Source organism: Rattus norvegicus, chromosome 15 (assembly GCF_021556685.1).
Source record: "Rattus norvegicus strain SHRSP/BbbUtx chromosome 15, alternate assembly SHRSP_T2T, whole genome shotgun sequence".
NCBI classification, from domain to species: Eukaryota; Metazoa; Chordata; class Mammalia; order Rodentia; family Muridae; genus Rattus; species Rattus norvegicus.
The window spans coordinates 5,422,052-5,449,953 of record NC_141548.1 but is presented as its reverse complement, the minus strand read 5'-3'; the positions used below and the strand labels follow the sequence as shown (position 1 = coordinate 5,449,953).

The 27,902-nt window shown below is 41.6% G+C and overlaps 1 protein-coding gene across 1 annotated transcript; it reads left to right on the top strand.

Moving 5' to 3' along the window:
• The first annotated feature begins 6,945 nt into the window (after positions 1-6,945).
• Spetex2b (Spetex-2B protein) lies at positions 6,946-10,096 on the top strand. The gene is made up of 4 exons (NM_001011697.1): positions 6,946-7,036; positions 7,787-7,946; positions 9,321-9,452; positions 9,895-10,096. Exons 1-4 carry the CDS (start codon positions 6,946-6,948, stop codon positions 10,094-10,096), a joined length of 585 nt encoding a protein of 194 aa, NP_001011697.1.
• Positions 10,097-27,902: the final 17,806 nt, after the last annotated feature.

The window sequence follows — 27,902 nt, the reverse complement described above, 5'->3', positions numbered from 1 at the left end:
ATGGGGAGCTGATGACCCAGCTGAAGCAGATTTGAGCTTTGCAGTTAGGAAAGGGATGCATGCAGAGCCCATGACGAGAGCCATCATCCAGCCATTCCGACGGCCAGTGCCCCTGAGAGATGATGTGCATCACAGAGGATGTCACTACTTTTTGGTGATGGGGATTTTCAACAAATTGGCTTTTATTTCTTCTTTTCCTCAGTGCTAAAACCTGTTGCCGTTTGCCTTTAACCATGGGGCTGAGAAGCTTAACAGACAACACTGGCTTGATTTTCCACTCTTCATGTGCTGACATGTCTCTGCCTCTAAGCCCATGTTTCCCATCCAGTTGATCTAAATCCCCATTGAATCTGTTTCTGGTTTCCTGCCATGCTGGTCAGCTCAAGTCATTTTGCAGACGTCCACTTCCTGAATGGTTATTAAATCAATGGATATTGTGAATTTGTTTATGACCCACACTCAGGCCTTTCCCTCCCTCCTGCAAGCACCGTCCCACTTCTGCCTTCACAGCTCTCAGCCAGTGTTCTCAACCTTGCCCTCCCACAACCCACAGAAGTTCACACTTGTATGAGCACGCTGTTTGAAAAATCAGATGAAGAGCTTTAGCATACTTGGTCCTCACTGTAGCCATAATAACATAGACGACAGAGCTGATGGTTCATTCATCTCTATTCGTAAAGGAGATTAAGAAAATCCCAAGAAGTTTTATGTTGATCCTAGTCAGAGTACCAGCAAAGTCAAATATGAAATGCAAAATTGCAGAGCACTCCTACCAAGAATATCTGTATAAAAACTTGTTTGCAAAACACTGTCCTAAATAATTTCCTCCATTCACACTTTGACATTTTGTTTTGATGTCTTGCTATGACACTTAAGTATCACGGAACTGTAGGTCTCTTCTCTGGTCTCCAGTGAGAAGGACACATTCCTAATAATGATGTATCTGTAGATGACTAAAAAAGAAAAAAGAAGATCAGGATTAAAGTTCTGGGTTAAAGGTGTGACTTCCTACCTCAAACATCCAGACTAGAAGTAAATTTGAATTTACATTAAATGGAAATCCCTCACAGATTTCCCCTCTACTTTTGTGGTTTGGTTAATCTCAGATGAAGACAATTCAACAACCAAGAATAACCTTTAGAATCATATTCTCCTCCGCACTAAAATACTTGAACAAATGGCACACTAAAAGATCAAAAGGAAGGAATGGTTAGAATCAAAAGCTACATCTGGGTCAGCTCTAACTCTCTTAGTCAAGGTGACTTTGGATACGCCCCTTAATGCCCATGGATTGCTCACATAGGACTCTGTAGAGTGTTGTTTCTACTTCCTCACTTTAAGCTCTAGGCAGACCAAGCTATCAAACCTGCCCAGGTCTCTTTGGATTGCACATAAAAGACACATACATTAAGATACTTTTGATGAGATGGCTCAGTGGCCAGGTTCTTCTAAGCCTCCTCCAAATAAGATGCCCTCCTTTTTACTCCCAGCTCAACACCTCTAAGTCTGCCCTCAGCGCAGTTGCTCAGTTGCCTTTAGTCATAGCTCAGAGCCCAAATCTGCTCTCAACTTATTGTGTTATAGCCTCCTGCCTGCTACGCCAAGCCCAGTCTGGGAGGCCACCAATGGCCACTCAAACCTAGATCTCAAATGGCTGGTAGCTCTTACTCCCTCTGAAGTATTAAATCCCTTCTCCTCTCCTGTGTCTCCTAGCCTGCCTGGAGGAAAACTAGAAGACATGCCTATGCCACCCAGCTGGTTGGCCAACAGCATCTTTATTGAACTATCAAGAATCAGTGTTCACAGGAAGATTCCTGATCTAAGCATCAAAACCACACCCTACAGGACTCAACGCCTGTCTCTGGTTTAAAGTGGGAGATAGAGTAGTTAGAATTGGATAATTGAAATTCAAATAATAATGATACATATGTTACTAATTATGCCTTGATAAAAGGCTCCTAGAGAGTGGAGATGGGTAACATTTAAGGCAAAAGGGAAAAAGCCCTAATGCAGCAAACACAGTGGACCTGCCAGAAATGCTGGGGTCTTTCTGCACATCTGAATTTGGACTTGAACTTCTTCAGACAACTTCTTGATCACTCCATGCATCCTGAGAAGAATAGAACAAATAGAAAAACAAAACAAAACAAAATAAAATAAAAAAAATCACCAAAATGGAAAAAAAGCAAAAGCAAAAGCAAAAAACAAAACAAAACAAAAAACAAAAAACTTAAAACAGGAGGACTGAGGGAAGATTGCTTGAGGTCTTCATTGTTAACTACAACTACAAGCTACCAATGGCTTTCAATGCAAAAATTATTTATTATTTTACTTGAAGCTTCTGTCTGGGTCAAAGAAACAGGGTTTGGAGGCAGCACCACCAGGAAACTGGAACAAATAATACTATTGAGCTCACCACTGATTATTACCGTGGTGACTGAGGGCACAGCAGAGAATACTGGTGTGAGACAATGGGTCTTTTGGTGTTCTAGATGCTTGCAATATCTATGACTCTGAAATGAGTTAGAGCCATCCTGAAATCATGACTAAATGGACTCTTCCATTTCTTTGGAGCACAAGATCTGTCATCCAATTGACTGACTATGATTAGTACTTGGGACCTACCCTCTGTAGTAAGGCTAAGACTTCTGATGGAAAATCCTTCACCAAAACAGTGACTGGGCCATGGTGGTGTCAGCCAACAACCATGCCCTGCGTCCAACCTGCAGCCTCCAGAAGAGGTTTGAAGAGGTCAAAGTTACCAGCATTTTATTTGTGGCTTTGACTTGTCACTTTTTATTTTAAATAAAGTTCGATTTCTGTCATAATTCCTTCTAATTTCTTCCTCACATGAAACTTCACTTTTGACCTCAAATTCTATTCATGAAGTGTTACTTTTATCTGGAGCAGGCTAAGGTTTGTATTTTCCTTTTATACCTTGCTGTGATGGCTAATTGTAGTTGTCTAAATGATGCATTCTGGAGCAATTGACGCCATCAGAATGGCTGGCAGGCTGTGTCTTTGGCATTTTCTTGATGGCAGTTGATGTATGGGGAATTAGCCCACTGTGGGTGGTACCAGCCCTAGTAAGGGGAGGAGAGGTCATAGAGAAAGGTAGGTGAGCAGATGAGTAAGCAGAGTTCCTCTCTGTTGTCAAGCTGCTGCCTTTTGTTCTTATCTTGTATTCCACTGATGATGAACTGTAACTTATGGGGTGAATAAAACCTTCACTTTCCCACATTGGCATTTTTATGTTTTACTATAACAATAGGAAACTAACTTGAACATTCAGAATTTTCTTGAGATCTGCTCTGATAGTCCCTCCTCCTGCAGGTATGGAACCTCAGTTTTTAAATCAATAAACACAGTTCCTGGACACTCTAAACTGTTGAAATATTCGCTCTGCCAACCGCATCACACTGCTTAGGTAACTATTAAATTTTTTCTCATGACATTTTTTCCTCCATGTTTTGTTCTCTTTAAAGCTATCTCTCTAAACATGTTAGCTCTTTGTACTTTAAAAGTTGTCCTTTGTCCCATAGTAGAATATTTATAGTCAAATTCATGAGTTTTATAAAGGGGGTGATTTATTGTAGTAAAATTTTCTAATCACTATTATATTAATTTTATTAATTCACCAAAAACTGACCTTATTATATTATCTACTTATCCATAAAGATATAAAAGCTTTGATTTATTCAAGTCTTTAATGTCTTTCAGAACATCAGCTGGAAAGTTCTTAGATGTATTCAGGATGGATCGTGGGTACTTCATATGTCTTCTTACTAATAGTATGCTTTATAAGTGTGCTTATCCAGGGTGTTTTGTTATATATTTTAAGACTATTTTGAGTAGAATATTTCCCTGATTTCTTTCCCATGGTTTGTTTTTGGTAAACAGGAAAGGTAATGAGTTTTGTGTGTTAATTTTGCATTCTACTACTTTTATGAATGTATTTTCAGCTTTAAGAAACTTAAGTTTTTAGAGACATGTTGTCTCTATTTAGGATCACCTCAAACTAATTCATATTTGTCTTTGCATTTCAAGTATTTTACTCCACATTATTTAATTTTATATTTTCAGATTATTATAAGGGGAATTTTTCCCAGATTTTTCTCATGGTATGATTTGGATTGGCATAAAGGAAGGCTAAGAAATTTTGTGTGTTCACATTGTATTGTGCTTTTATGAATGTATTTATCAGTGTTAAGAGACAGTGATACATTTTTAGAGTTTTTAAAATAGAATCAGGCCATCTGCAAATGAGAAGATTTTGACTTCTTCATTTTTCATTTGGGTTACCCAAGTTCAGCACCCACCACTGATGCTTATTGTTATTTATCCCACTTTTCCTCTGGGTTTCTCTCTTGTCTCTTTTCATTGTTGCTACTCCCCCCGCCCCTTGTCCATCCTTCCCTGCCTCTACGTAGGTCCCTCCATCCCTCTGCCTCCCATGATTATGTTGTCCCCCCTTCTAAGTGGGTTTCAAGCATCCACAATTTGGCCTTCTGACATGTTACCCTTCATGTGATCAATGAATTGTATAGTGGGTCTTCTGAACTTTTTGTGGGAGAGAGTAACCGGGTGTCAGGGGGCAGTGAGCAGCATGCAATGTGAATAAGTAAAATATGTATAAATAAAAAATAAAATAAAGTTCTTTAACAAAATGGGACACAGTGTAATGTTGTAGTAACTCTACTATGTTTACACTAGCTAACACTTTAACAACTAGAGTGACTAGACATGATAAAGTAGGATGCCTCTGTCACTTACAAATACTATTTACACAGCAAAGATAAATGCACGACTTGCAGCCCAAAGATCGATTGTTTCCAGCACATCTATGTGACTCTCCTTCCCTTTATCAGGACTCTGGAGGCCTCTGTTCATCCAGGTCTCACAGATCATCCAAAAGGCAGTCCCTTACCAGCTCTGGTCAAGTGCCCTTGTGCTCTTGGCAGACCTCTGCCTCAGGCTGCAGAGGCACTGAAGGGCAGCCTTTTCCATGCGTGGGAAGCCATTATTTCAGCCTTTCCAGACTCTCTGCTACTCAACTGGAGACTTCTGCAGAGGCCTGTCAATCTCAAAACCAGAAGCTTGGGTAATCCAAAACCCTAGGATGCCATCCTGCACTCATGATGTGTTGATTACCTGAGACCATACACGTTAACTCTCTTCTTCATTCCTGTTTTCCTTCTTTGAAAGTAAATAATGTGATCATGTGTGGTGTGGGTGGTATGAGCAAAATCTTTACCATGAAGAATAGGGCCATGAAGAGTGTGGACTTAACATTCTAGGTACAGAGCAAATAGAGGGAATTACCAAAGAAAACAACAGGAATTCTAACAACAATTGCAAAAAAAGAAGAGAAAAAAGAAAAAAAACTTTATGGGTGCTGGGATTAAACGCATGTATCAACTCTGACCAGCATTGTAGGTATTTCCGATAAAATATTAAAAAACAAAAAAACCCGATTATTCTTTTAGCAAGTGCAGCAGAGAAGACTGTGAGAGATCATGTGCTGCTACCACCATGCTATGATTCTGTAGCAACAACTTCCTTGGTGATAGGAGCCTGTATGCAGCAGGCCCCTTGGTGGGCCTGTCATCTCAAAAAAAGATGCTTCAGTCATCCAAAAGATTGGACTCCAGTATACTTCAAGCCAGGAAAGAAGCCAGCCACCAAGAGTGAAAGAACAAAGGAAAAATTACATTGGAAAAATATGTGCCTTATTTGGAAGAAATGACCCTAAACTTCTGAAGCATCCATCATCTCCACACCTCTGTTTTGAGCTTTGTATAGCGATGTTGTCCAACTCCAGGTGGGAGTCAGAGACAAAGCCCTTCCCAGAGAAGACAGACGTGTTTTTGACTCTTATGTCTGTGAGGTTAGGAGGCGTCATAGCACAGATGAGCTAACCTAGGAGAAGAACACAGAAGCCACAGATGACAATGCCAAATGGACTTTCCCCTGAACTTATGGACCCACTAAAATTGAGGTTTAACCTGACCTCAGGCCCTTCGACTCCCTGCCCATCCTGCTGATTCTTATGTTTGCTAGGAGTAAAGTATCAAGGGGCAACCCCCAATATCCTCATGCCTGGACTTGGAAATTAAGGAAGACAGATATTGGAGAAGTGATGGCTGTCGGGCTACAATGTAGGAACACGCACTCCAGGTTGACCTTTACTCACTGATGACCAATTTAATTGTCTGGCTATATTTGAGAAAGGGATGATGTCCTACTTAATATGTAAAAGAAGGTATAGAAATTTATGATTTTATATTTGCCCTGTAGTTGATCCCCTATATTCCAAAGAGAAGGGAGTTTTTATTGCAAAAAGTAGGATTATTAACATTGACTTTGTGAAATACATGGACGTGTATGTGGAAATAGTACTGGCTATCAAGGAATGCACAATAAGCTAATATTATTCAGGTTTTATAAAATTAAAATTATAGGAGAAATATATTGGCCTCTAGGAAACAGGAAAACTTTGGGAATTGGACTGTATGTATGTGCATCGTCTCAGGTGTAGATTTATTATTGATAGAAATCGTCCTCATTTGTGGTCCCTAGAGATTTAGATACTAACAAAAATCTCTTCTCCAATTCAGGGTTGTAATCAACTCTCCCCATCAAGAGCATTGATGACATCCGATGAAGCAGAGAGAAATATCTAACTCTGGAGGAGAAGTTGCCAAAGGATATTCCCTGGGTCACAGGAGAGGCTGCAGAAAAGGGCCCCATAGAAATTGGTTGCTTTTGGGAGAGCTGGGTAGCAGGTAGGCCATAGAACTTCCCAGTGACATCATCAGTAATGTCTTCCTTGGACAATCTCTTGTATCTAAGAGAGCACTAGAATCTTCTGTGATGTCACCAGTGTTGTGGTGACACCAACTGCCTGTGGGATTCCCTCAGTGCCTTTTGGGTTCACAAACAGGCATGTTTCACCAGCTGCTCAAGCTAGTTCAGAAGGAGAGGGGAGACCAAGGAGAGACCAGAACGAGGCAGAAGAAAGCTGGCCTCCTGTCTTGTAAGTACAGAAGAATGAAATCATTCTGGGGAAGGCACAGTGAGTACTGAGTAGAGTCGGGGAACTTCCTCCAGGATGTAGGTTTGAGCTGTGCCTTTCAGGAGTCGGCCTTACAAGCAGGAGCCTTGGAATTTGTCAATTGCAGACCAAGAGTCAAGAGTCCTGATGAGTAATTTGACAGAGAGCCAGGAATTGGCAGGCCTGCAGCTTCTTTTCTATGAGCTTTTTAATTTCTACTGCCAAGGAGTGCCAGGAGGAAGCCCTATGAGGATAACAATGTGCCCATTCATGGTTGGGTGCTGAAGCACTTCATCCTCTAGATTCCTGTAGGTTACTAAGTCTGTTGTGACAACAACAAGGAAGGATGAACCCCCTAGTCATGAATTGAGGTCGCAGACACTTTAAGCTTGAACACACGATTAGGGTTTGATGGTGCTGTGAACTCCAGGATTTACCTGCTCCACGTCTGATATCTGCTGACAATGTCCCAAATCTTTATGTCTGAGGTAGATTCTATCTTTCAGTATGAGGGATCATGTAATAGTGAGTGAGGCTTATGTATGGCAAAGGAGGTTGGGAAGAGGGAAATAGCTTAAGAGTCCACATTAGAGATAGCTTTTCTTCTCTTTCAGGGATTCAACAAGTCTCCAGTCTTTCCTCTTCCTCAACCTCCTTTTTGAGACTCAGAATGGTCTTTTCTGCCCATGGGCTATCCAATATGTACATTCACTTGTGTTTATCTATCTACAGGGTTTATTCGGAAGGCATCATCAGAAAATTTCATCAGTAACCATGAAAAGCGTATAAAGAAATTGGAGGAAGTAAAATCTGAAATCCAGAAGTGTAAAATCGAGGGGGATGAACTTTCTCGAATCCTGGACCTTTATGTCAATGATGGTTTGAACTACAGGTAGTCATTATGCCCTGTAACCTACTGACTGTCTGTGCTCTCTCTGCTAAGCCAAGATTTCCTCACATCCAGAAAGTGTTTCACCTCTCATCCTGGACTTTAAGGAGCCTTGGCAGGTGCTGGCCTGTGAGAGAAGCTCGGTGCTGTGTGTTTAGGGTCAACCTCTCTTGTACTTGACCCTGAGCTCCTTGGAGTTGGATTGGATTTTTTCAACAGCTGGAAGGACCTGGTCACACTTGCTGCATCTAAGTGTGTGAATGAAATGCCTGAATGTCATCACTCTTACTCTGATTTTGGTCGTTATACACTGATTCTATGGCACCACTATGATAAAGTTGGCATTCTAATTATGTTTGTATATGGGTTGGGATGTATGGATGGATGTGAAAGTATTTGTGTGTGTTTTGCTCAGGATCAGGGAGTCTGGGACCTTTGATTGGGTCTGAGGATTTGTTTGATGAACAGTTTGCAGGTCATGATAGTGATGAGTCCATGGAGGCCGTCATTGATCAACAGAGCACTTTGCTCCTTCTGTTTACCTTGCTGGCAAATAGGACTCTCCTGAGGGGAGGAGGTGTTATGAATCCTCTTCCCTGTAAAAAGTAGTTTCGGCCTCTGGGAGTCTTGTAACTAGGATTGAGAATCCCTGCATTCAAAACAAGAGAAATGTCATCACATCTTTCTGTTGGACCCAAGGCTATGACACAGACTGGAGGAAACATCTTATACTTCTTACACAACTGTTCAATTCCTTCATGCTTACCTGGCCAGATCTTGAAGGTCTGTTCCCTCCATTTGGTCCCCTGGCTCTGCCGTCCAATGCCCAGGATAATGAGTTTAACCAGCACCAATAGGAAGGAGCAAGTTTGTGTTATATACTGGGCTTAGGTAGGCCAGAGAACAGTCTGATTTCATTTATTTATTTATTTATTTATTTATTTATTTATTTATTTATTTTCCTGCTTTGAACTTTATTTTCTTTTTTTAATTATCCAAGGATGGTTTACTGTGACCTAGAAAAGGTCACTGTGGGAATAAATTCTTGGCACTTGTTATTTCCAAACATGCAGCTCTCAGAATTTCCCCCCTCCTATACAGAGGGTCTTTATAGGACCATACTTCACCAGCCTTTTAAGGATTACTTATTTCAAAACAAATGTGTGCTGACTTGCAGAGAAATATTTTCTATGGAAGAGTGATGGTTTGAGTCTCACTGTTGTGTTTTTGCTGTGGTCTTTGAGTTTTCCACTTTCTTCCCTAGCCCCCATTCCTTGAATTTGAATTTTTATTGAAAATTTTTTATTTACACTTCACCTAATTGTGAAATCATGAGTTCAGACAGTTATTTGTTCCTTGGGCCATGTTCTAACACAGGCTGAACATTGAATTGCCAATGCTTAAATCCCAACATGAGATGAGAACGATGGATATGCATAAGATGACCAACTGGATAAGTGATGCCATGGAGAAGTACAAGGAGCTCACACAAGAGAACAATTCCTACCGGTGAGTCACTGACAGAAAGGAGACCCCAGCACTAGGCGGGGAATATTTCTGTCCAGCTATGACTTTGAAAAAAGATCTGGGATCCATGAGAAACACATGGGAAGATTCTATAGCTGCTGGGTCTTCTATCACCCCTCAGAGGGGATTGGCCCTCTACCTGCCAATGACTTTAGAATACCATGAACACATAAGCACCCGTATGCACCATTTCCTCTTCTTTGATGTATATATACCCTCTAGTGTCAGGATTTTCTGAAGTACTTTGATTCCCGTGGAATGCGGACTCGGGATTTGACCTTCCTCTAATTGGTGCTAACATGCAAACTGTGGCTCTAGTCTGGCTATGCCTGGGGATGGGGCCCTTGAAGGGATGATTGTACTTGCAGGAGTGGCAGGCAAACAGAAACTGCCTGGGATTTACCATTATTTGTTTTTGATTCAGCATCAGAAACTTCCACCTCCTGAATGAACGCAATGAATTGAAGAAGAATGTAAGGATTTTGATGAATGAGAACAGAAAACTGCTGGTGGAGCAGACTGAACTGCAAGCATCCTGTGAGGAGGGAAAGAGGTTCTGTGAGGAGGCCAGCAAGACCATCTACACCGCAGATATTGAATCCTTGTGTCCTGTTACTTTTGAGTAAATCGAATGTATCCTTGTGAATCAAACAGTGATCTCGAACTCGTCACTCTTAAGAACCTTCTTTATTGAAGTGTGATGTAACCATCTGAAATCCCACAGCTCTCAGGCAGGGATGGACCTCTGCATTCTCACAGGGATTGGGCATCATAATTACTTCCCAGTCAGACTGAGATACAAAGACAATTGGACTTTCAGTGTAGACTGTGTGTCCAACTCTGAATACCAGCTTCATGATGAAAAAATTATCAATGCTGTATCCTTATCAAATATTTAGCGACCGCTAAAATATACTCTTTTGTGGATGAGAGTGTTGAACATATTAATGGAATATTCATCAGGCTTTCTGTAGTATATCCCAGGAAATAAAACAATATTATAGCGAGTATAGAAGCAGTCATGAAACAGAATTGCTTGGTTTTGGTTTCCTTCAAACATGATATCAATTATAACTGCACAGAAGAGATAATAAATTGCAAGACCTTTCAGGGGATAGGGTTTTTATGGTTGGTTGTTTTCTTGTTCTTGATTAGGATGATGACTTTTGTTCTTGACAATGTACTATGTTCCATTTGGGATTTCAACTCAAGCAGACCACATAGTTTACAATTCAGTTTCTAGATTTCTTTAAAAGCTGGACAAAATATCCAGGCAAAGGTGCCCTATGAGTTTTCTCCTTTGGTTTTCCCTCCTTTGGGTGCTTTTGTTTTTGTTTGTTGTTGTTGTTGATTTATTTTACATTTATGAGTGTTTTGCCTTCTGTAGGTCTGTGCATGCTGTTCCCCAAAGGCCAGAAGAGGTCATTGGGTTTCACCTGGAACTTAAATGACAGAGGATTGCTAGGTGCCTTTTGAGAAACAAATTCTCAAATGATGAGCCATCTCTCCAGCCCCTACCATGGACGTTTGTCCTTCATCGTGTTCCTTATTTGTGGCAATGGATCATACCTGAATAAAGTGTTTCTTGAGATATGTAGGGACACATTTATGGGGTCTGCATGCTAATTATCTAAACTTCCAGGCATCTATGTGAAGTTTTTAGTTAGGGTTTCACTGCCGAGAACAGAAACCATGACTAAGACAAATGTTATAAAGGACAGCATTTAATTGGAGCTGGCTTAAAGATTCAGATCTTCAGTTCCTTATCATCAAGGTGGGAGCCTGGCAGCATCTAAGCAGATATGGTCCTGTAGGAGCTGAGAGTTCTACATCTTCATCTGATGTTTGCTAGCAGAATCCTCAGTTTCAGGCAGCTAGGATGAGGGTCTTAAAGCCCAGACCCACAGCGAAACACCTGACCCAACAAGGAAATACCTACTCCAAAGGAGCCGTACCGTATAATAGTACCGCTCCCTGGGCCAAGCATATACAAACCTTCACATTCCACTCTGAGGCTTCCAGGGGCTTCTTCAAACATATGAGACTATGGGGGCCACATAGTGGTGTTTCTGAGACTTCCTTTTTCAATTCAATTTATCTGATTTTCTTAATCTAGGTCTTACGCAGAATCTTCAGAGAAGTGCAAAAGGTAGCCACATTCTTTACCATAAAATCTCCCCAAAGAGTCTCTAAGCAAATATTGAAATTCTTCACAAAACGCTTGGGACAGAGTCACACAATTTAAACCACTTTCAGTAACAAAGTCTTCCATATTTGTTCTAGGATAGCCCATTAAGCCCTATTTAAAGCATTTCCACAGCTTTCCAAATCCAAAGTCCCCATGAAAGAGCCCGAGTTGGAACAAATCTGAGGCCAGTGGGAAAATTCCACCACCAACCTCTGAGCACAGAAGGACCCCTCCCTTCCAGGAGGAGTAGAGCTAGTGTAGTTCCTGCAACAGCTGCAAACCAGACTGTTGAAAAAGCCTCCTGTGACTCCCCATCCGACTCCCTCAGAAAGTCCCAGAACAGCCCACTGACTGCCAGTCTATTTGGAGGTTGCCTCTCCCCCCTGATTGTACCCTATATAGTTACCTTTGTCCAAATTCTGCCCCAATTGTTTGAATTCTACCCTAATTGTAAGTATATAACTCCCTGGTAGACTCTGCTCAGGGACTTCTCTCTCTGAATGGGATGACCCCGATATTTTGGAATGACTAAACTCTTGCCTTTACATAGATTTCCTCCTCTGTGAGTGACATTTCAGGAGGTTCAGGTAGTGGTTCAATTTGTACCTCATATTTTGTGTATTGGCCAGTAAACTCACCTCTTGGAGGAGACCCACAGGAGAGTGGTGAATCGGGGAAGTGACAACTTGAGCAATGTACCACAGTTGTCTACGTCTCCTCTATCTAGCTTCCATGTGTTCTGCTTTTGGTTAGATTCATATGTGCAAGCTTAAGGAGGGCTCGGACAGCCTCAGTAACAGGACTTTGATCTGGCCAGTGGCTCGAGCAGAAGGCCTGAGTTATCCTGTCCGTGGCATGGACAGGCTGGTCTGTGTACTTCAGCTGCGAAAGAGGGCGCTTTGTGTTAGTTGTTCTTTTGTTTTCTGTGTTCTTGGACTTGGACTGATGAAATTTTTTGACATGGGACAGGTTGTTAGGACTAATGACCACTTAATGTAACTTAGAGTGGCCTGCTTTTGATGTTAAATGGCCACAGGACCCCCCCCCCCAAGGTGTCAGCAGTAGAGGATATAGTGTTTCAGAAGTTTTCCCTCCTCCTTCCTGCTAACACTTCTTTGTCAACGGGAACAAAATCTGAGTCCAGCCTAGTGGTTAGCTCCATCCTTGTTGACAGTGTTAGCTTTGGGGCTAGAGAGATGGCTCGGTGGTTAAGAACACTGACTGCTCTTCCAGATGTCCTGAGTTCAATTCTCAGCAGTCATTTGTTGAGTTTCTTTTTCCCTCAGGACCAGCTCCAGGTTTTACATTTCTCACCGGTTTATCCCCTCTTCCCCTCTCCTTCTGCCTAGGGCAGACACAGTGCAGTCTGGCATCCAGGGTCCATGACAGGAGAGGCCCCAAGTGGTCATATGTATCCATTAACAGAGTTTGCAACTGACTCCTGCTCACATCTTTTGTTCAGTAAATGAATATCCTTCTTGCCAAGAGAAATGCATGCTCCCTGTCCGAGTAAATGTGGTCTCTGAGTTTTTAAGATGAAAAAGATTTATTTTATATAAAGAAAGGGGATGCCTCTGGTAGGCTCATGTTGAGGCATCTCTTCCCCTGAGGGACCAGCCACAAGATGGCATAATGTAGAGTAAACTGTATTCAGGACATGACACCAACTCCCCCGAAAAGTTCTTACATTCTCTTCACCACAGACATAGGCCAAGAAACTGGCCCTTGGGCCCACAGGGAACCCACCCAGGTTGGTTATTTAATGGGTGTAAGGGTTAGGGATCTCCTCCAGATTTGCCACCAGGCTCTACAAGCAGGTTTAAACAATAATTGGACAGTGTTTAGATATGATATGAAATAAGAGAAAACAGAGAACTCTAGTACAGGGCGTTCTTCAATTAGTTAGTGCCAAATATTAGATAAAAGTTACAGATACAAGGTAATAAAAGTTGCAAAGATTATAGAAGAGTGCAGATTAGACAAGAAGAATGAATTAGAGCCCCTCTAGCCAACAAAGCCCTGGATCCAGGAGAAAAGACTACCATAGAAATGGCCAATGGCTTATTTATCATAGAAACTGGACTCAGTGACAGCAGGATTGCCTGCTTATTATTGTTGCCACAGCACTGTTGGATAAAGATGCAGATAAGTTAACTTTGCGACTCATCACACACACACACACACACACACACACACACACACAAAATTCTGATTGTTGTTCAGTAATGCCTACAGGCTTCATTTTCTGACTTTCTCAATTTACCATGGCTTACATATTTTCCAGCCACCTGTTTCCCCGAACCGTGCATTTCTGCTGCCCGACCCTGACTTGGACTGTCCACTCCATCAAAGTGATTCTCCTCTGCCAGAGACAGAACAGATCTGGTTTATTAACAAAAGCAGCTTTACCCATGAGGGTCAGAGGAGTGCAGGGGCAGTGGTGACACTGGAAATGGAGGTAGTCTGGACTCAGTCTGTTCCTCCAGACACTTCAATTCAAAGGGCCAAGCTAATAACATTAACACAAGCCCTCATCATGGAAAAAGAAACCAATGGCTAGAGATAACACATGGGCTAACAAGGCCGCTAAGGACATAGTCTTAAAGAAAACAGCATCTCTAGATTGGATACTGTTCTATCTGAACCACCTAGATCAACTGATATATGGAGAAAAAGTAATTAAATGGGATGGTGATGATCGACTGAATGTAAGCTAATATTATCCATCTCTTTAACAAGAACTCTTCTCAGAAAGATCCACAGAGTCACTCACTTGGGAGTAAAACGAATGACAAACTTTAAAGCTTATCAGCTGAGCAACACTCCCAGCCACCCCAAATATCCAAACTCCTGACTGAGAGGTAAGAGCCTGGAGGCCTCTACTGGGAAAATTGATTTTATAGAGATTAAGGAAGAAAGACATGGCTCAAAATACCTGCTGGTTTTTGTGGACATTTCCTCCTGGATAGACGGATAGAGATACTAGAAGAGATTTTCCCAGATTTGAAGCACCTAAAGTAATAGGACAAGATAATGGGCCTGCCTTCATATTTCAGAAATGTCAGTGACTGACTAAGATCTTGGGGACAAATTGGAAGCTTCATTATGCATATCATCCCCACAGCTAAGGGCAGGTAGAAAGGATAAATAGAACTCTAAATTAGACCTTAACTAAATTAGCCTTAGAGACTGGTGGGACTGGATGATGCTCCTTCCCTTTGCCCTATACTAGATGTATATGGCATTCTAGCCCCCGTTGTATCCAGCCTACAGTTGGCAGCTATTACAGAACTGAAAATGATAATTTAATACTTAAGGTCAGCGCTACTCAATAGGCTCATGACTATGTTTGCCCTAAATTATGTGCCCTCAACACCCTGGCAGTCCCCTACATTGGGGAAATGATCCTTCAGAGGACCGTGAAGTTAGGGTTTTACTGCTGAGAACATATAGCATGACCAAAGTAAGTTTTATAAAGGACAACATTTAATTGGGGCTGGCTTATAGGTTCAGATGTTTAGTTCAATATCTTTAGGTGGGGACGTGTCACCCTCTAAGCAGGTGTGGTGCTGTAGGAGTTGTGAGTTCTCCATCAGAAGGCTGCTAGCAGAATACTAACACTCAGGCCTTTCTCTGACCCCAGATATCTTAATCAAGCAACTGGCTTTTGAAAATGCTAGTACAGTAGAAAAACACTGTCTCAAAAACCAACCAACCAACCAAACCAACAAAGACAAATTAAAAACAGCAGCAACGGGGTTGGGGATTTAGCTCAGTGGTAGAGCACTTGCCTAACAAGCGTAAGGCCCTGGATATGGTTCTCAGCTCTCAAAAAAAAAAAAAAAAAAGACAAAATAAAAACAGGAGCAGCAGCAACAATAACAACAGCAAATGAAAGAAAGAAAACACCAATGCATACTCTTATGTGACCTTACCACCAAGTTATTTCTGAATTGTAAATTAAAATGCCTATAGTCAAAAGCTGTACAGAATTAAGACAGGTGTTCCCTGGTGTTCCCAGCTTGGGGATGGGAGGAGACCATGACAGACAGGGGTAGAAAGAAGAACATAAATAGAGGAGAAGCCACCATGAGGTAAGAATCTTTAAATAATGGCCATGTGAGTGGTCTAATTGGAGTTTAAAGCATCCCAGACAAAACCATGGCAAATTATATAACGGAATTATTGGAAAAATATGCATAATAGTATAGAGGATAGCTATCTGCCCAGCTCTTGTGCTGATTAAGGATTATCATAGATATAAAGCTAGTGTGAATCTTTTATCCAGAAACTAACTGGGCAAAGGATAGGCAGAAATCCATGGTTGGGATCAAATACTTTCTACACACAAAAGCAGATTCAGCACCTAGAATTACAATCTTCCCAAGCCCAAATAACTACAGACCAGCATAGAATCACAACCAGTAACAGCCAGGGCATTCAAATCTCTATTAGAGCCCATCAACACTATGACAGAAGGCCCTGAATATGTCAACATGACTGAAGAACAAGAATAAAAAAAAGACTGCAAAACAGCATTTGCACATATGGGAGAGGCCTTTAAAGAGAAAGTAAAGAAATGTGTGAAAACAATAACTGTGGAAGGAAATGAATAAAGAAATCCTAAACAGAGAGGTGTGGATGAGTAAAATGTAGGAACTCAAATAGTCTCTCAGAGGCAGACCTTAATAACAGACTCCAACAGATGGAATAGAGAACCTCAGGCATTGAAGAGATGATAGAAGGAATGGATACGTAGATAGAGGAAATCTTAAATCCAAAGGGAGGAAAAGAGTGGAGGGGGGAAAGGAATAAAGGAAAAGCAAAGGAAGAAAGGAAGGAAGGAAGGAGGGAAGAAGGAAGGAAGGAAGGAAGAGAATCCTGGGAGAAAACATGCAAGAAGTAGGATTTTTCTGCTAAATAACAAATATAATCATAAAATGATAAAGACAATAAAGTATATAGGAAGGATGAAAATATGGGCTGGAGAGATGGCTCAGCGGTTAAGAGCACCCGACTACACTTCCGGAGGTCCTGAGTTCAATTCCCAGCAACCACATGGTGGCTCACAACCATCTGTAAAGAGATTTGATGCCCTCTTCTGGTGTGTCTGAAGGAAGGATGAAAATAAACTTGGGTCAAAGGCAAATAAGACAAAAAAAAAACAAAAATAAAAACCAAAAACAAGAAAAAAAACCATTCTCAACCGAAATCATAGAAGAAAATGTCCTTAACTTAAGCAAGAGTCTTATCAAAGTAAAAGGAGCACACAGTATGAAACAGACTGGAGTCGCGAAGAAATTCCCCTGGGCATATATTACCTAAGACAGGAAACATGGAGAACAAATAAAGTGTAATAAAAGCTGCAAGGGTAAAAGTACTGGTAACATACACAGTCAGTCCTCCCATGAGAATTACACATCACTTCTTGCTAGAGATTCTAAAAGCCAGAAGAGCCTGGATAGATGCACTGAAGACTAAGAGACCAGACTAATAAAGTTGGATTTTAGTTGACCCAAGTGCCTCTCTTCTTTTATCACATGCAATATTATTAGATACTTCCTAAAATTGCCTTCAGAGCTTCTTTGAGGAAGCCTGAGGAGCTTAAGACCTCTGATAAAGTATTTTGTACAAAAGGACCTGCTTGCTTTTTTCTTATTTCTACTACAGCAGGATGGAGGCAAAGTTTTTTGCAAACTACTTTTAATAAGTAGCCCACATCATAGGTAATGGAAGAGAAAAGTTATTAGGATATGGGGGAAGAGGACCTGTTCAGCAATAGTTCTTCAGGAACGAGCTTGTTTTTCTTTGGCAGCAGTTCAGTACACAGCAAGCAGCAAACATGACTCCAGAGGGGATTTCACAGGGGAGGAAAGCAGGAGTGTGGTGGAAACATTGTGCAGCGGCTGTGCAGACTCAGGAGCTCCTGCAAAGCTGCAACAAAGCACCCTGTGCTCTGAAGCACAGCAGCTTAGCCAGTTAGCTGGAGACCTGGCTCTCCCACTGCCCGCCTTACCTGGAATCCGCACAGGATCCAAGAGGACAAACAACTGTGCCTAAGCTGAGCCGGCAGGGTCAAAGCGCCTGTGAAGGACCTGCAGGCACCACCTTTGTCAGCTTCATCAGAGCAGAGAGTCTTTTCCTCCTTCAAGCATGGCACCCCGCCCATTTTCTTTCACTCCCTGCCCTCATTTTGATGGCTTCTACCTCCCTTCATAAGTTTGTCGTTTAGTTTCTTTTTTCCCTCTTTTTTTTTGCTTCTTTGTTACTTTCTTTCTTTCAACTAATATAAAGGACCAGCAATTTGATATTTTTTAACATTTATTTATTTATTTATTTATTTATTTATTTATTTATTTATTTATTATGTATATATCATACAGCTTTCTGCCTGCATGTATGCACCTGCAGGCCAGAAGAGGGCACCAGACCTGATTATAGATGGTTGAAAGCCACCATGTGGTTGCTGGGAATTGAACTCAGGACCTCTGGAAGAGCAGACAGTGCTCTTAACCTCTGAGCCATCTCTCCAGCCATTTTTTTTAACATTTATTTATTATAAGTGCACTGTAGCTGTCTGCAGACACACCAGAAAGGGCATCAGAACTCATTACAGGTGGTTGTGAGCCACCATGTAGTTGCTGGGATTTGAACTCAGGACCTCTGGAAGAGCAGTCAGTGCTCTTAACCACTAAGCCATCTCTCCAGCCCGCAATTTGATATTTCTAACCTAATATTTGTTGTGGTTTATGCCATGCATACTTGCACATTAAAATTCTTTTTTCTTACATTTGCCTCACTTTAATCGGACTCATTAGCTTAGCTCAATCTCGGTTCTTGGGTTTTCTGAGGTGAGTGAATGTTGGGGTGACCTCATTTCCAACTCCTGATCCTTCTGCCTCTAAAGTCAAATGCTTATAATTTTCAAAGTTTTCTTTGTCAGTGGATATGTGTGTGTGTCTGTGCACATACGTGCTACAATTTTCAGTTCATGTTTCTACCATGGGTCCCAGGTATTGAACTCAGATAATCACACTAGTGCAGCAAGTTCTTTACCTGCTGAGTACCTTGCTGCTATTGCACGTGTGTGTGTGTGTGTGTGTGTGTGTGTGTGTGTGTCTAATTTTCATATATGTATATACCATATATTGTGCCTATCTCTGCCTCTCAATACCATTGTCCTTCCTTTCCTTACCTCTTCTATCATTTCTTTTTATCCCTCTGGACAGTTTCTCTTTGTTCACATCAGTTTAAAATGTAGGAACACACACACACTGTTTGAAACCAAATTAAAATGAAAAAATAAAAATATGCAGTCTTTTTGATCAGTACTCCTTAGCAATAGCTTTTCTTTGATTTTTTTATACAATTGATATATAATAATTAATGGGCAATCAGCTTGAAATTTTTCCTTAATGATTATATCCTTGGAATTTTCATAAATGTTTCATAAATGTTATTATACTATCTGCAGATAAAAATGTCAACTTTTCATTCCTACAGTGACAGGCCTTAAATTATCACCTTCCTCCATTCTGACCACAGCAGTCTGCTGTCTCTAAGGGCGATCACCACTTACTGCTCAATAAAAGGGGAACAGAAGAGTGGTGTTGTTCTGACCCCTTCTAGCCAAATGGCCCTTATGTGTTTGTCCTGAAGAAATGTGGATATGGATTGCTAGGTATGGGCTGCCACCTTGTGGAAGTGAGAATTCAGTGCACCTGAGGGATGTCTCCTCCCACAGTTGCCTTGGCTGGAGGAGACCTGAATCATCCCAGTCACAAGCACTCCACTCTCAAAAGAAACCCAACCTCAGCCTTAAAGGAAACGGACACTTAATTTCCAGTGAGATTCGTGCACATCCCTCACTCTGGCATAAGTCCAAAGGACTTTCAGAAAAATGATAGGGCACATAACACCATTAGAAAATTCATCGCTTCTCAGCCTTTTGGCTAAGATCAAGTGTAGAAAATTCATGCCAGAGTCTTCTGTCTAGTCCAATGGAACAATGCCTCGAAATACCCAGCTACAAGTTGTTAATCTATACGCCATGTCATGAACCATCTAAGGTGATAGCATATTTCATAATGCCCTAGTATGCCCTAGTAACAAACATAATTGCTTGTTTGTGGATTTAGGACACAAAGAAGAAAGTGCCTTTCATGGTGGTGGTCCACTGTTACTTCAAGAGTTCAAGCAGGAGGGCAGAGGCAGGGAGGAGAACATCCTTGTTTACATAGATAGTTCCATGCTAAATACAAACAAAAAGATCTTGGATTACAAAATGCAAAACCCCAAATGAACATGTCATTGCAGATGTGTGTCCCTTCTGAGTGCACAGGTTAAAATCAAACTTTATCATACCAAGAGAACATTCATAAGGAAATTACTGGAGACATCAGGCAGATTAGAATAGAAGTAATGGTGCCAGAGAGGTGGTTCCACAGTTAATACTGGCTACTGTTCCAGAGGTCTGGAGTTCAATTCCCATTAACCACACAGTGGCTCACAACCATCTAGAGTGAGATCTGGCGCCCTCTTCTGGCCTGTAAGCATGCATGCAGGCAGAATGCTGTATACGTCATAAATCTTAAACAAACTAAAATAAAAATAAATAGGTTTGGAAAGCTCTGTGTGTTTTATGTAAAAAGTGCAACTACATCTACTGCTATCCTGCATAGATATCCAGTGGCCTGCGGCGTCCTCTATTTCTGATCGTTTACTCACCACTTCAATATCTGAGACCAGTGTCACTTATGAAATACTTCATCTAAGTTATAATGCACCATTGTCATTCAAGCCTGGAAATATTAACCCTTTGAAGGAATGTATAAAGCGTTTTAGTCAGTATGTTGTCACAGGATCTGTCAGGGGTTGGAGAGATGGTTCAGGGATTAAGAGTACCAACTGCTCTCCCAGAGATCCTGAGTTCAAATCTCAACAACCACATGGCTACCTACAGCCATCTGCAATGGGACCTGACGCCCTCTTCTGGTGTGTTTGAAGATAGCTACAATATACTCACACAAGTAAAAAGTATGAAAAAAAAAAAAAAAGGGAAAAAACGGGACCTCTCAGTATAATCTGGCAGAACTAAACATCATGGACTTGCTGGGTGAAACAGGGTGGCCTTGATCCTACAGGAATCTACCTACTTCTTTATCCCAAGCACTGAAATTGGCACTTGGAGTCACTATGCCCAGTTGTGAAGAGTCCTTTCATGGTCGTGCTGAGCAACTTTGCTTATCCTTTCCCATCAGCCACTTCTTTCTATGTAAATGAGACCATTTCTGTAGTGTCTGGTTTCAGGTGAATTCTGATTGGCTGTGTGATTCTGACATTTTTGTGGCTCCAGTTGACTAAAGAGGAACCCATCCATGGTTTTCTAGGTCTCTGAGTGTTTTACCTCTTTTAAAAATATTAATCAATCATGTTTATTTAAAGTATTACCATCAGAAATTTTTAATGGTAATTAAAAAAATCAGTAAACAACCAAATCAATTTTCCTATTCTAGCCATATAAGCCAGCTGGAGGGCCCTGGCAATTCCCGAAGGCATTCTGTGTTGGTACATTAGGCCCGGGACTGCCGGAGCAGATTGATGAGTCTTCTCATAGTGCGTTCATGAGAGCAAATACATTCACAGGGATCAAATCCCCCTTCAACCATGGTTGGTTACCAGCTTGTTTTTACTCAACTCTTTAAAGCCACCCATACAAGTGGTGGTGGGGACGGTGGTGGCCTGGAGTGTTCTGGATGCCCCTGTCGCTGCCACTGCTGCTGCTGGCCGCCACCCTCCTCCCCTCCAGATTAGATAGACCATGTCACTATTAGCCACTAGACCCAGATCTGTGTTTTGCCTTTTGTATGGGTGGATGCATCACGAGGTTGTCAAGTGTGGGCAGAATCTGGGAGACAGCTTTGCCTATCGAGGTTGGTGTTAGTCTTTGTATGGTTACCAGGAACCAATTCCAGATCCTCTGGAAGAACAGTAAGTGATTTCAACTGCTGTGATATCTTCCCTGCCCCTTCCTCTATACTTTGATCTTTCTTTTTTTTTTTTCTTTTCCGGAGCTGGGGACCCGAATCCAGGGCCTTGCGGTTTCTAGGCAAGCGTCTACAACTAAGCTAAATCCCCAACCCCATACTTTGATCTTTCTGTAGTCTCTCTGACTCCATCTGCCATAATGAAGACTTCATCTCATAAAACACTGTGGACAATAGCTACTGTGAAAAATACCATAAGTTGACAGAGCCTCCATTTTCACATAAATATATAAACACATAAATACCTAAAGAAACACAGAGACACACATAAACACATGCACAGAACACACAAGACACACAGAGACACACACAGCCCAAGTCATCATATTCTTTAGTAATTCTGTCCAGAGCCAAGTGGTTATAGGGATAGAAGAAAGTACAATTCCCAGCAATTTCAACTGAATATCATGTAATGCATATTTATGAAATGCATACTTCACAGTATTTTAGGATTCGAGTACATTATACTATCTATCCTTTATTTTCAAAAGTATCGAAAGTTATGAAGAGAATTCCAGCCTAGTATCAGACTTGTGTCCATCAGAATCAGAACAGTTTGCTGTTTGAAACTTTCTTTTATTACAACTGTTTCCTAATGTCACATAGGAAAACCGGCTTCAGCCAGAAATGCCTTTAGCTACCACATGCATCTGAATCTCACCCTGGGAAAACCATGAGAATCCATGAGAGAATGTGTGTGGCTCTTTGATGTCCAGTTTTCCTGTAGGTCTCTTCTGGCTTGCACGGATACCACTCCTTGATTCCTCCCTCTAAATGGCCGTGCAACCTTCTTGCCTTGCTCTGCTGCTGGTCACTGACAACTTGAGGAAGGTAAAAATTGCCTAGTGTGTTAGTGAAGCAGGCCTTTGAATGTCACTCTGAGGGGTTTTGGGGAGAGAATCGACGTAAAGCTCACTCTGAATGGTGGTAACACCATAACTCTCAGGCCAGGTGCCTGCACTGAATGGCACAGAGAGGAAGCTAAGAGCTAGAATTTCCCTATTTCTGCTCCCTGCTCCACCCACATGGTAAGAGTCTCATTCACATCCTGCCAGCCAGTCCACTTCTACCAACTGCACCTCTCACGGCTACACTTACCCCTTCTAGGATGGAGTCTGTGCTTCCCGACTCTGAGCCAATGGAACCCTCCTTTCTTCAAATGCTTCTGTGACAGAATGGGAAACACGACCAGTGCAGTCACTGCTTCCTTCTGCCTTTTGCAGTCTCCTCCCGCCTGGTTCCCTCACAGCCTTCGCAGTCCAATGTGTCTCCAAGAAAACAGGCTAAAGATTTCACCTTAATTCTCCTTTGACTTGTCTCTGGGAAGAGCCTTTTGCTACATCAGCCCAGATAGAAGAGTGAAAGAGGAAAAAGAGAAGAAAAGACAGTAGATGGCCTAGGCAAGGGATACCTGAAGTTCTCCTTGTAACACAAGCTACTTCCCAAGATATTACCACTAATCCAGTTTCTGTGTCAATATGACCCCCAAAACCTAACCACCTATCATTAGAGCACATTTGCTGACAAAATTTTGTTGCAGTTAAATTTCTATTATATGTCTTTCAAAACACATCTAAAAGTGGAGTGGGCTTTTCCAGCTAGATTCATGACCTCCTCTCTCCCACTCAGCACCCATACTCAAATCACCTGTGACATCTTGTTTCCTAAACACAGGTATGGCTGTCACTTTTACTTTTCTCCATGGGATAGTTTAGGTAGAGTGACCTGACCACACCTGCCCATCAATGATTGGCCTTCTAGTTTTAATGACTTCGGAAAATTTATGTTTGTTGATAATGGAAATCCTCCCACAGAATAAAGTCATTTGCTCCTGCTCTCAAACAGAGGAAAAGAAAGAGAGAGAAGGTCTGCCTGCTAGGCATAGTCAAGGTAGGTCAAGGCCTGTTGGCAGATTTTTCAGCCTGCTGAGGTATGGAACCTTAAGAGAAGGTGTACTTGAGGCTTAAATTTCTATTGACCTTGGTGGTTAAAAAAGGAGTAGTTTGGGGGATGGGAACGAATGCATTGTTTATTTTAACAATTTGTTTCTGTCAGCTTGTGGTTATGCTTCCCACAGTGCTATAGTAAAATAGGGCTTTGAGAAATGTGCTTGTTGTTTCCTTGTACCCACCAGCAGCCCTTTCATAGCTGTCTCTTTCCTCTTCTTTTGGCCTTTCCTCATCTGCCCCTCAGAGAACCTTTCCACTTCCTACCAGTCAGTCCACCAAAGTATGGCCATGCCGTTTCAGGAAACTGGAATTTCTGAAAAGCCCATTGAATATGGAAAGCAATATACCCCAGGATATGTCCTGCAGCTCAGAGTAAGATGTTGCAAAAAGAGGAAAACTGACTGATCTCCCACTTTGTGCTTTCAAAAAGAACAAATACTTCAAAACCATAGTTTCTTCCGCCTCTCCTTTACAGAATCTGATTTCAGCCCTGCACACTGTGCTCTCCTGGATCCATGGATGCTAAGCTGCAGGTTCTGGAGATGCCAACCACTCAGATGAATTCAATGTCTGCTCAACTCAGTCCATTCATTCACAGTTCCTGGAGTCATTGCGTCCACCGACCCAGACGCCCATCGCCGATCGAGAGTATTCCACGCAGGGATCGAGTTCCAGCAAGAGAAGGATCTTCAGTCACAGAGCACATTGTGGAACTTTCCTGACATGCTGGACAGAACTAAGAGGTTAGTGAGAAACAAGTTTGTGAAAACGATCCTATGTCGCCATCTTCTGGGCAAATACAGAATTACATCCTATTACCTTACTTTGGAGTCTGAGGCTTCCTTCTAGCCTTGCATGGGCCTCTGTTCAAGACATAGATGCAGATATTCACAGCCAACCATTGGACTAAGCCTGGGGACCACAATGAAAGAGTTAGGGAAAAGTCTGAAGGAGATGAAGGGGATTGGAACCCAATATGAAGAACAACAATATCAATTAACTGGAGCCTTCAGAGTTCCTCGGGACTAAAGTACCAACTAAAGAGGATATATGGTCCCGGCCATGGCTCCTGATACATATAGTGTAGAGCATGTGTAGCAACAACTGGCTCATCTGACATCTATGGGAAGGGAGGCAACTGGCCCTGTAGAAACTTGATGTCCCAGAGAAGGGGGATGCTAGAGGGGTGAAGTGGAAGTGGGTGGGTAGATGGAGGAGTGCCCTCTTAGAAACAAAGAGGATTGGGAGGGTATGGGGGTTCAAAGTGGAGAGACCAATGATGGGGATGACATTTGAAATGTAAACAAATAAAATGACTAGTGTATAATAGATAGTAACAGGCGTCTCCATAAGGACTAGATATTCATTATCTGTAGCAGGTTCATTGAAAGTCAAAATCCATAATTGTTGTGACTTACTTATTATTGAAATTTCACATAGATGAACCCAAGCAACATTTTAACTTTTCTCCTTGAACCTATAATAAATCATTAGTTACCTTTATAAAACAATTTAAAAAGCAATTAGGGTTTCTACTCTCTTAGGCTTCGATACAGTGCCTCATTTTAGCTGTCCCTCTCTATGTTCCCTCCATTGCTGCCTCGCCCTGTCTCTTCACATTTCACATTCCTATCCCTGACACTGTCCCTCAGCAATCCATGAGTGAACTTGTACTTCCCTAAATGAGGACAGTCTGGCCCACGTCCCTAGACCCTCACACTAAACTGATCATACAGTCACACAGATTGAAGAATCAACAGCTAACACCCACACCCACATTTCAGTGAATATGTATCCCATTTGTCTCTTTCAGTCTGGATTGTCTCATCCAGAATGACTTTTACTAGATCCATTCATTGTCCTGCATAGTGCATGCTTCCTTTTTGCCTTTTGTAATTGTTAAGCAGCAATGCAGTGTGTAAATGCACCACGTTTTCTTTATGCATTCATCCGTTAAGGGACAACTTAAATATTTCCAAATTCTAAGCATTATAAATGAGCTTCACTGAACATGGTTGAGCAAGAGTCTGTATTCTAGGATGAATCAACATCTGGACATGAGACCTGGAGTTGTATCTTAAGGTACAACAATTTTCACCTTCCTGAAGAACCATCATACTGATCTCCGAAGTTGCTGTAGAAGTTTGCCTTTCCACCAGGAGAGTATGAATGTTCCCCTTGCTCCATAACCCAGTCAGCTTGAGTTGTCACATGTGTTATTAACCTTAGTCATACTGACAAGTGTGAAAAGTGATCTCAGAGTAATTTTGATTTGCATTTGTGTGATGTAGAAGGATGATGAATATTTCTTATGAATTTCTGTCATTTGAGTTTCTTTTATTATGAATGTTATGCTTAGATATGTAGCACATTTTAATTATTTTTCTTCATATACAGTGTTTTAGTTTTTCCAATATATATTTATATTAGCCTGTTGGGCCCTACCTTGGAGTGTTTCCCTTCACCCTCGCTGTGCCTTTCAGCCTACTATGGCCAGAAGTTGTTTACACCCTTGGCAGCTTCTCTCGGTCCCTGATTTGGGGCCAGGACCTTCCATGGCACCCATTCCTCTTGCTGAGCCTTTCAGCTTCTTCTTGTTAAGAAGTTGTTTACGCCCCTGTATTGGGGTCGGGACTTGCCACGATGCAGATTTTTCCTGTTTTCCTATTTTCCTGGTTGGGGTTTACACCTGCTTTATTGTTTTTCCACGGCTTTTGCCTCTGGTATATAAGGAGATCTCAGTAAAGCGTGGACAGCCTTCTTTTAACACGAATGACCCGAGTGTGTGTTTCTTCTTAACTCTTATAGGCCTATGCCCGGTTCTGAGTGTCCTGATGACACAGGCATCATCAAATGGAGGTCCCACCAAGATTGGAAAAGAGAGGACAACCTGACGAGATGGTCCCAGGAAGCCGGCCAGTGAAGGAGGGACGTATTGGGGAAAATGGGCCAGGAAAGGTCCCAGTAAGCAGGATACAGAAGCACCGTGGGCATTGAAAGCACGTGCAAAGAAAAATAAAGATTTGGGGTACTGGTGAGTAAACCTTGTAAAAAGGGACAAGGTAATAATGATCAAATGTTTTTGTGTACGTGTTCTTTTAGAGTTATGCTAAAATCTAGAGAAGCAAAGTTAATTCTCATAGATGCTTTTAGTCTTTGGACCCTGATTAGAGACAGTTTACACCCTAGACAAGAGAGAAAATGGTTTGAGAAAAACATTCCTCCCAGACTCTCCACAGATGCTTTGGCAAAAGAAGGAAAGTGAGATTAAGCTTTTTAAGAGCTCTCCTAGGGACATCCTGCCTCCTTGCTGGCTCCTATTGGAGAAGTGCTTATTTCTGGTTCTGTGTCCTTTAGGTAGGGTATCTGAGTCCTTTTGGTGGGACACCATCTAGCTCCTTCCCTCTATGTCTATTGTCTGTCCTTGTTGCACCAAGCTGTCCATGGATGTCAATGTATGTCTGGGTTGTGCTTCTTGTTGCTTGAATGTTTTGTGTTTCATGTTTAAAAGAAAAAATGGTGAAAACTTTAAATGCTGGTTGATTCCCCCTTGATTTAGTTTTAAGTCCTTTCAAGAAAGGAACAAATAAATAAAACAGTTTCAATTGACCTTTGGAGCCCAGCATCCTAGATAACTGGTTATCTCTGGTGTTAACTGTCATGTGTGTCTCTGACTGAATCCTGCCTCAATGGAGGAATGTAGCTAGGAGCCTAGGTCTGTCCACTGGGGAAGCTCCCCAGGGGGCTGGCTCAATGTCTACACTAGCTGGCCTTAAAGGTGCCAGCAGCTTCAAAGCTTCTATGGTAATGGAGCTGTTAGCTGTTTCTCTTAGAGAAATCTTTGACTGTGATATTTGGAATCAACAGGTAACAAGGTGCTTCTTTTAAAATGACAGCTAAAGAAGTAAAAATGGTGTTTGATCTAAGTACTAAAGATATGTGTAGTCACTTCATTTTTTTCTGTTTGGTTTTAAATGTATAATAAGCTTTACATGTCTTGGCTATAGGTGACTGGCTTTTAAGTTATTGGGTATGGTTGAAAATTTGTAATATTTGTAATAGAATGTTGGCTTAAAAAAGGAGTCATTCGAGAAAACACGTGGCATGTGCCAACCCAGGGAAACAGGTCTAGATTGGGATAATATTTTAATATAACTCTTATCATGGAAACCGGACTTGTAAAAGAATTTAGGGCAATGTCTCTTTGGTGAGGTATTAGAGCCTGCAATATCGATCCTTCATATGCAAG

Excerpts from the sequence above, each read along its gene's own strand:
- Spetex2b (NM_001011697.1), top strand. The coding sequence starts at position 6,946 with ATGTTTCACCAGCTGCTCAAGCTAGTTCAGAAGGAGAGGGGAGACCAA. Across the intron at positions 7,947-9,320 it reads AATGATGGTTTGAACTACAG|GCTGAACATTGAATTGCCAA; the intron begins GTAGTCATTATG and ends GTTCTAACACAG. Across the intron at positions 9,453-9,894 it reads CAAGAGAACAATTCCTACCG|CATCAGAAACTTCCACCTCC; the intron begins GTGAGTCACTGA and ends TTTTTGATTCAG.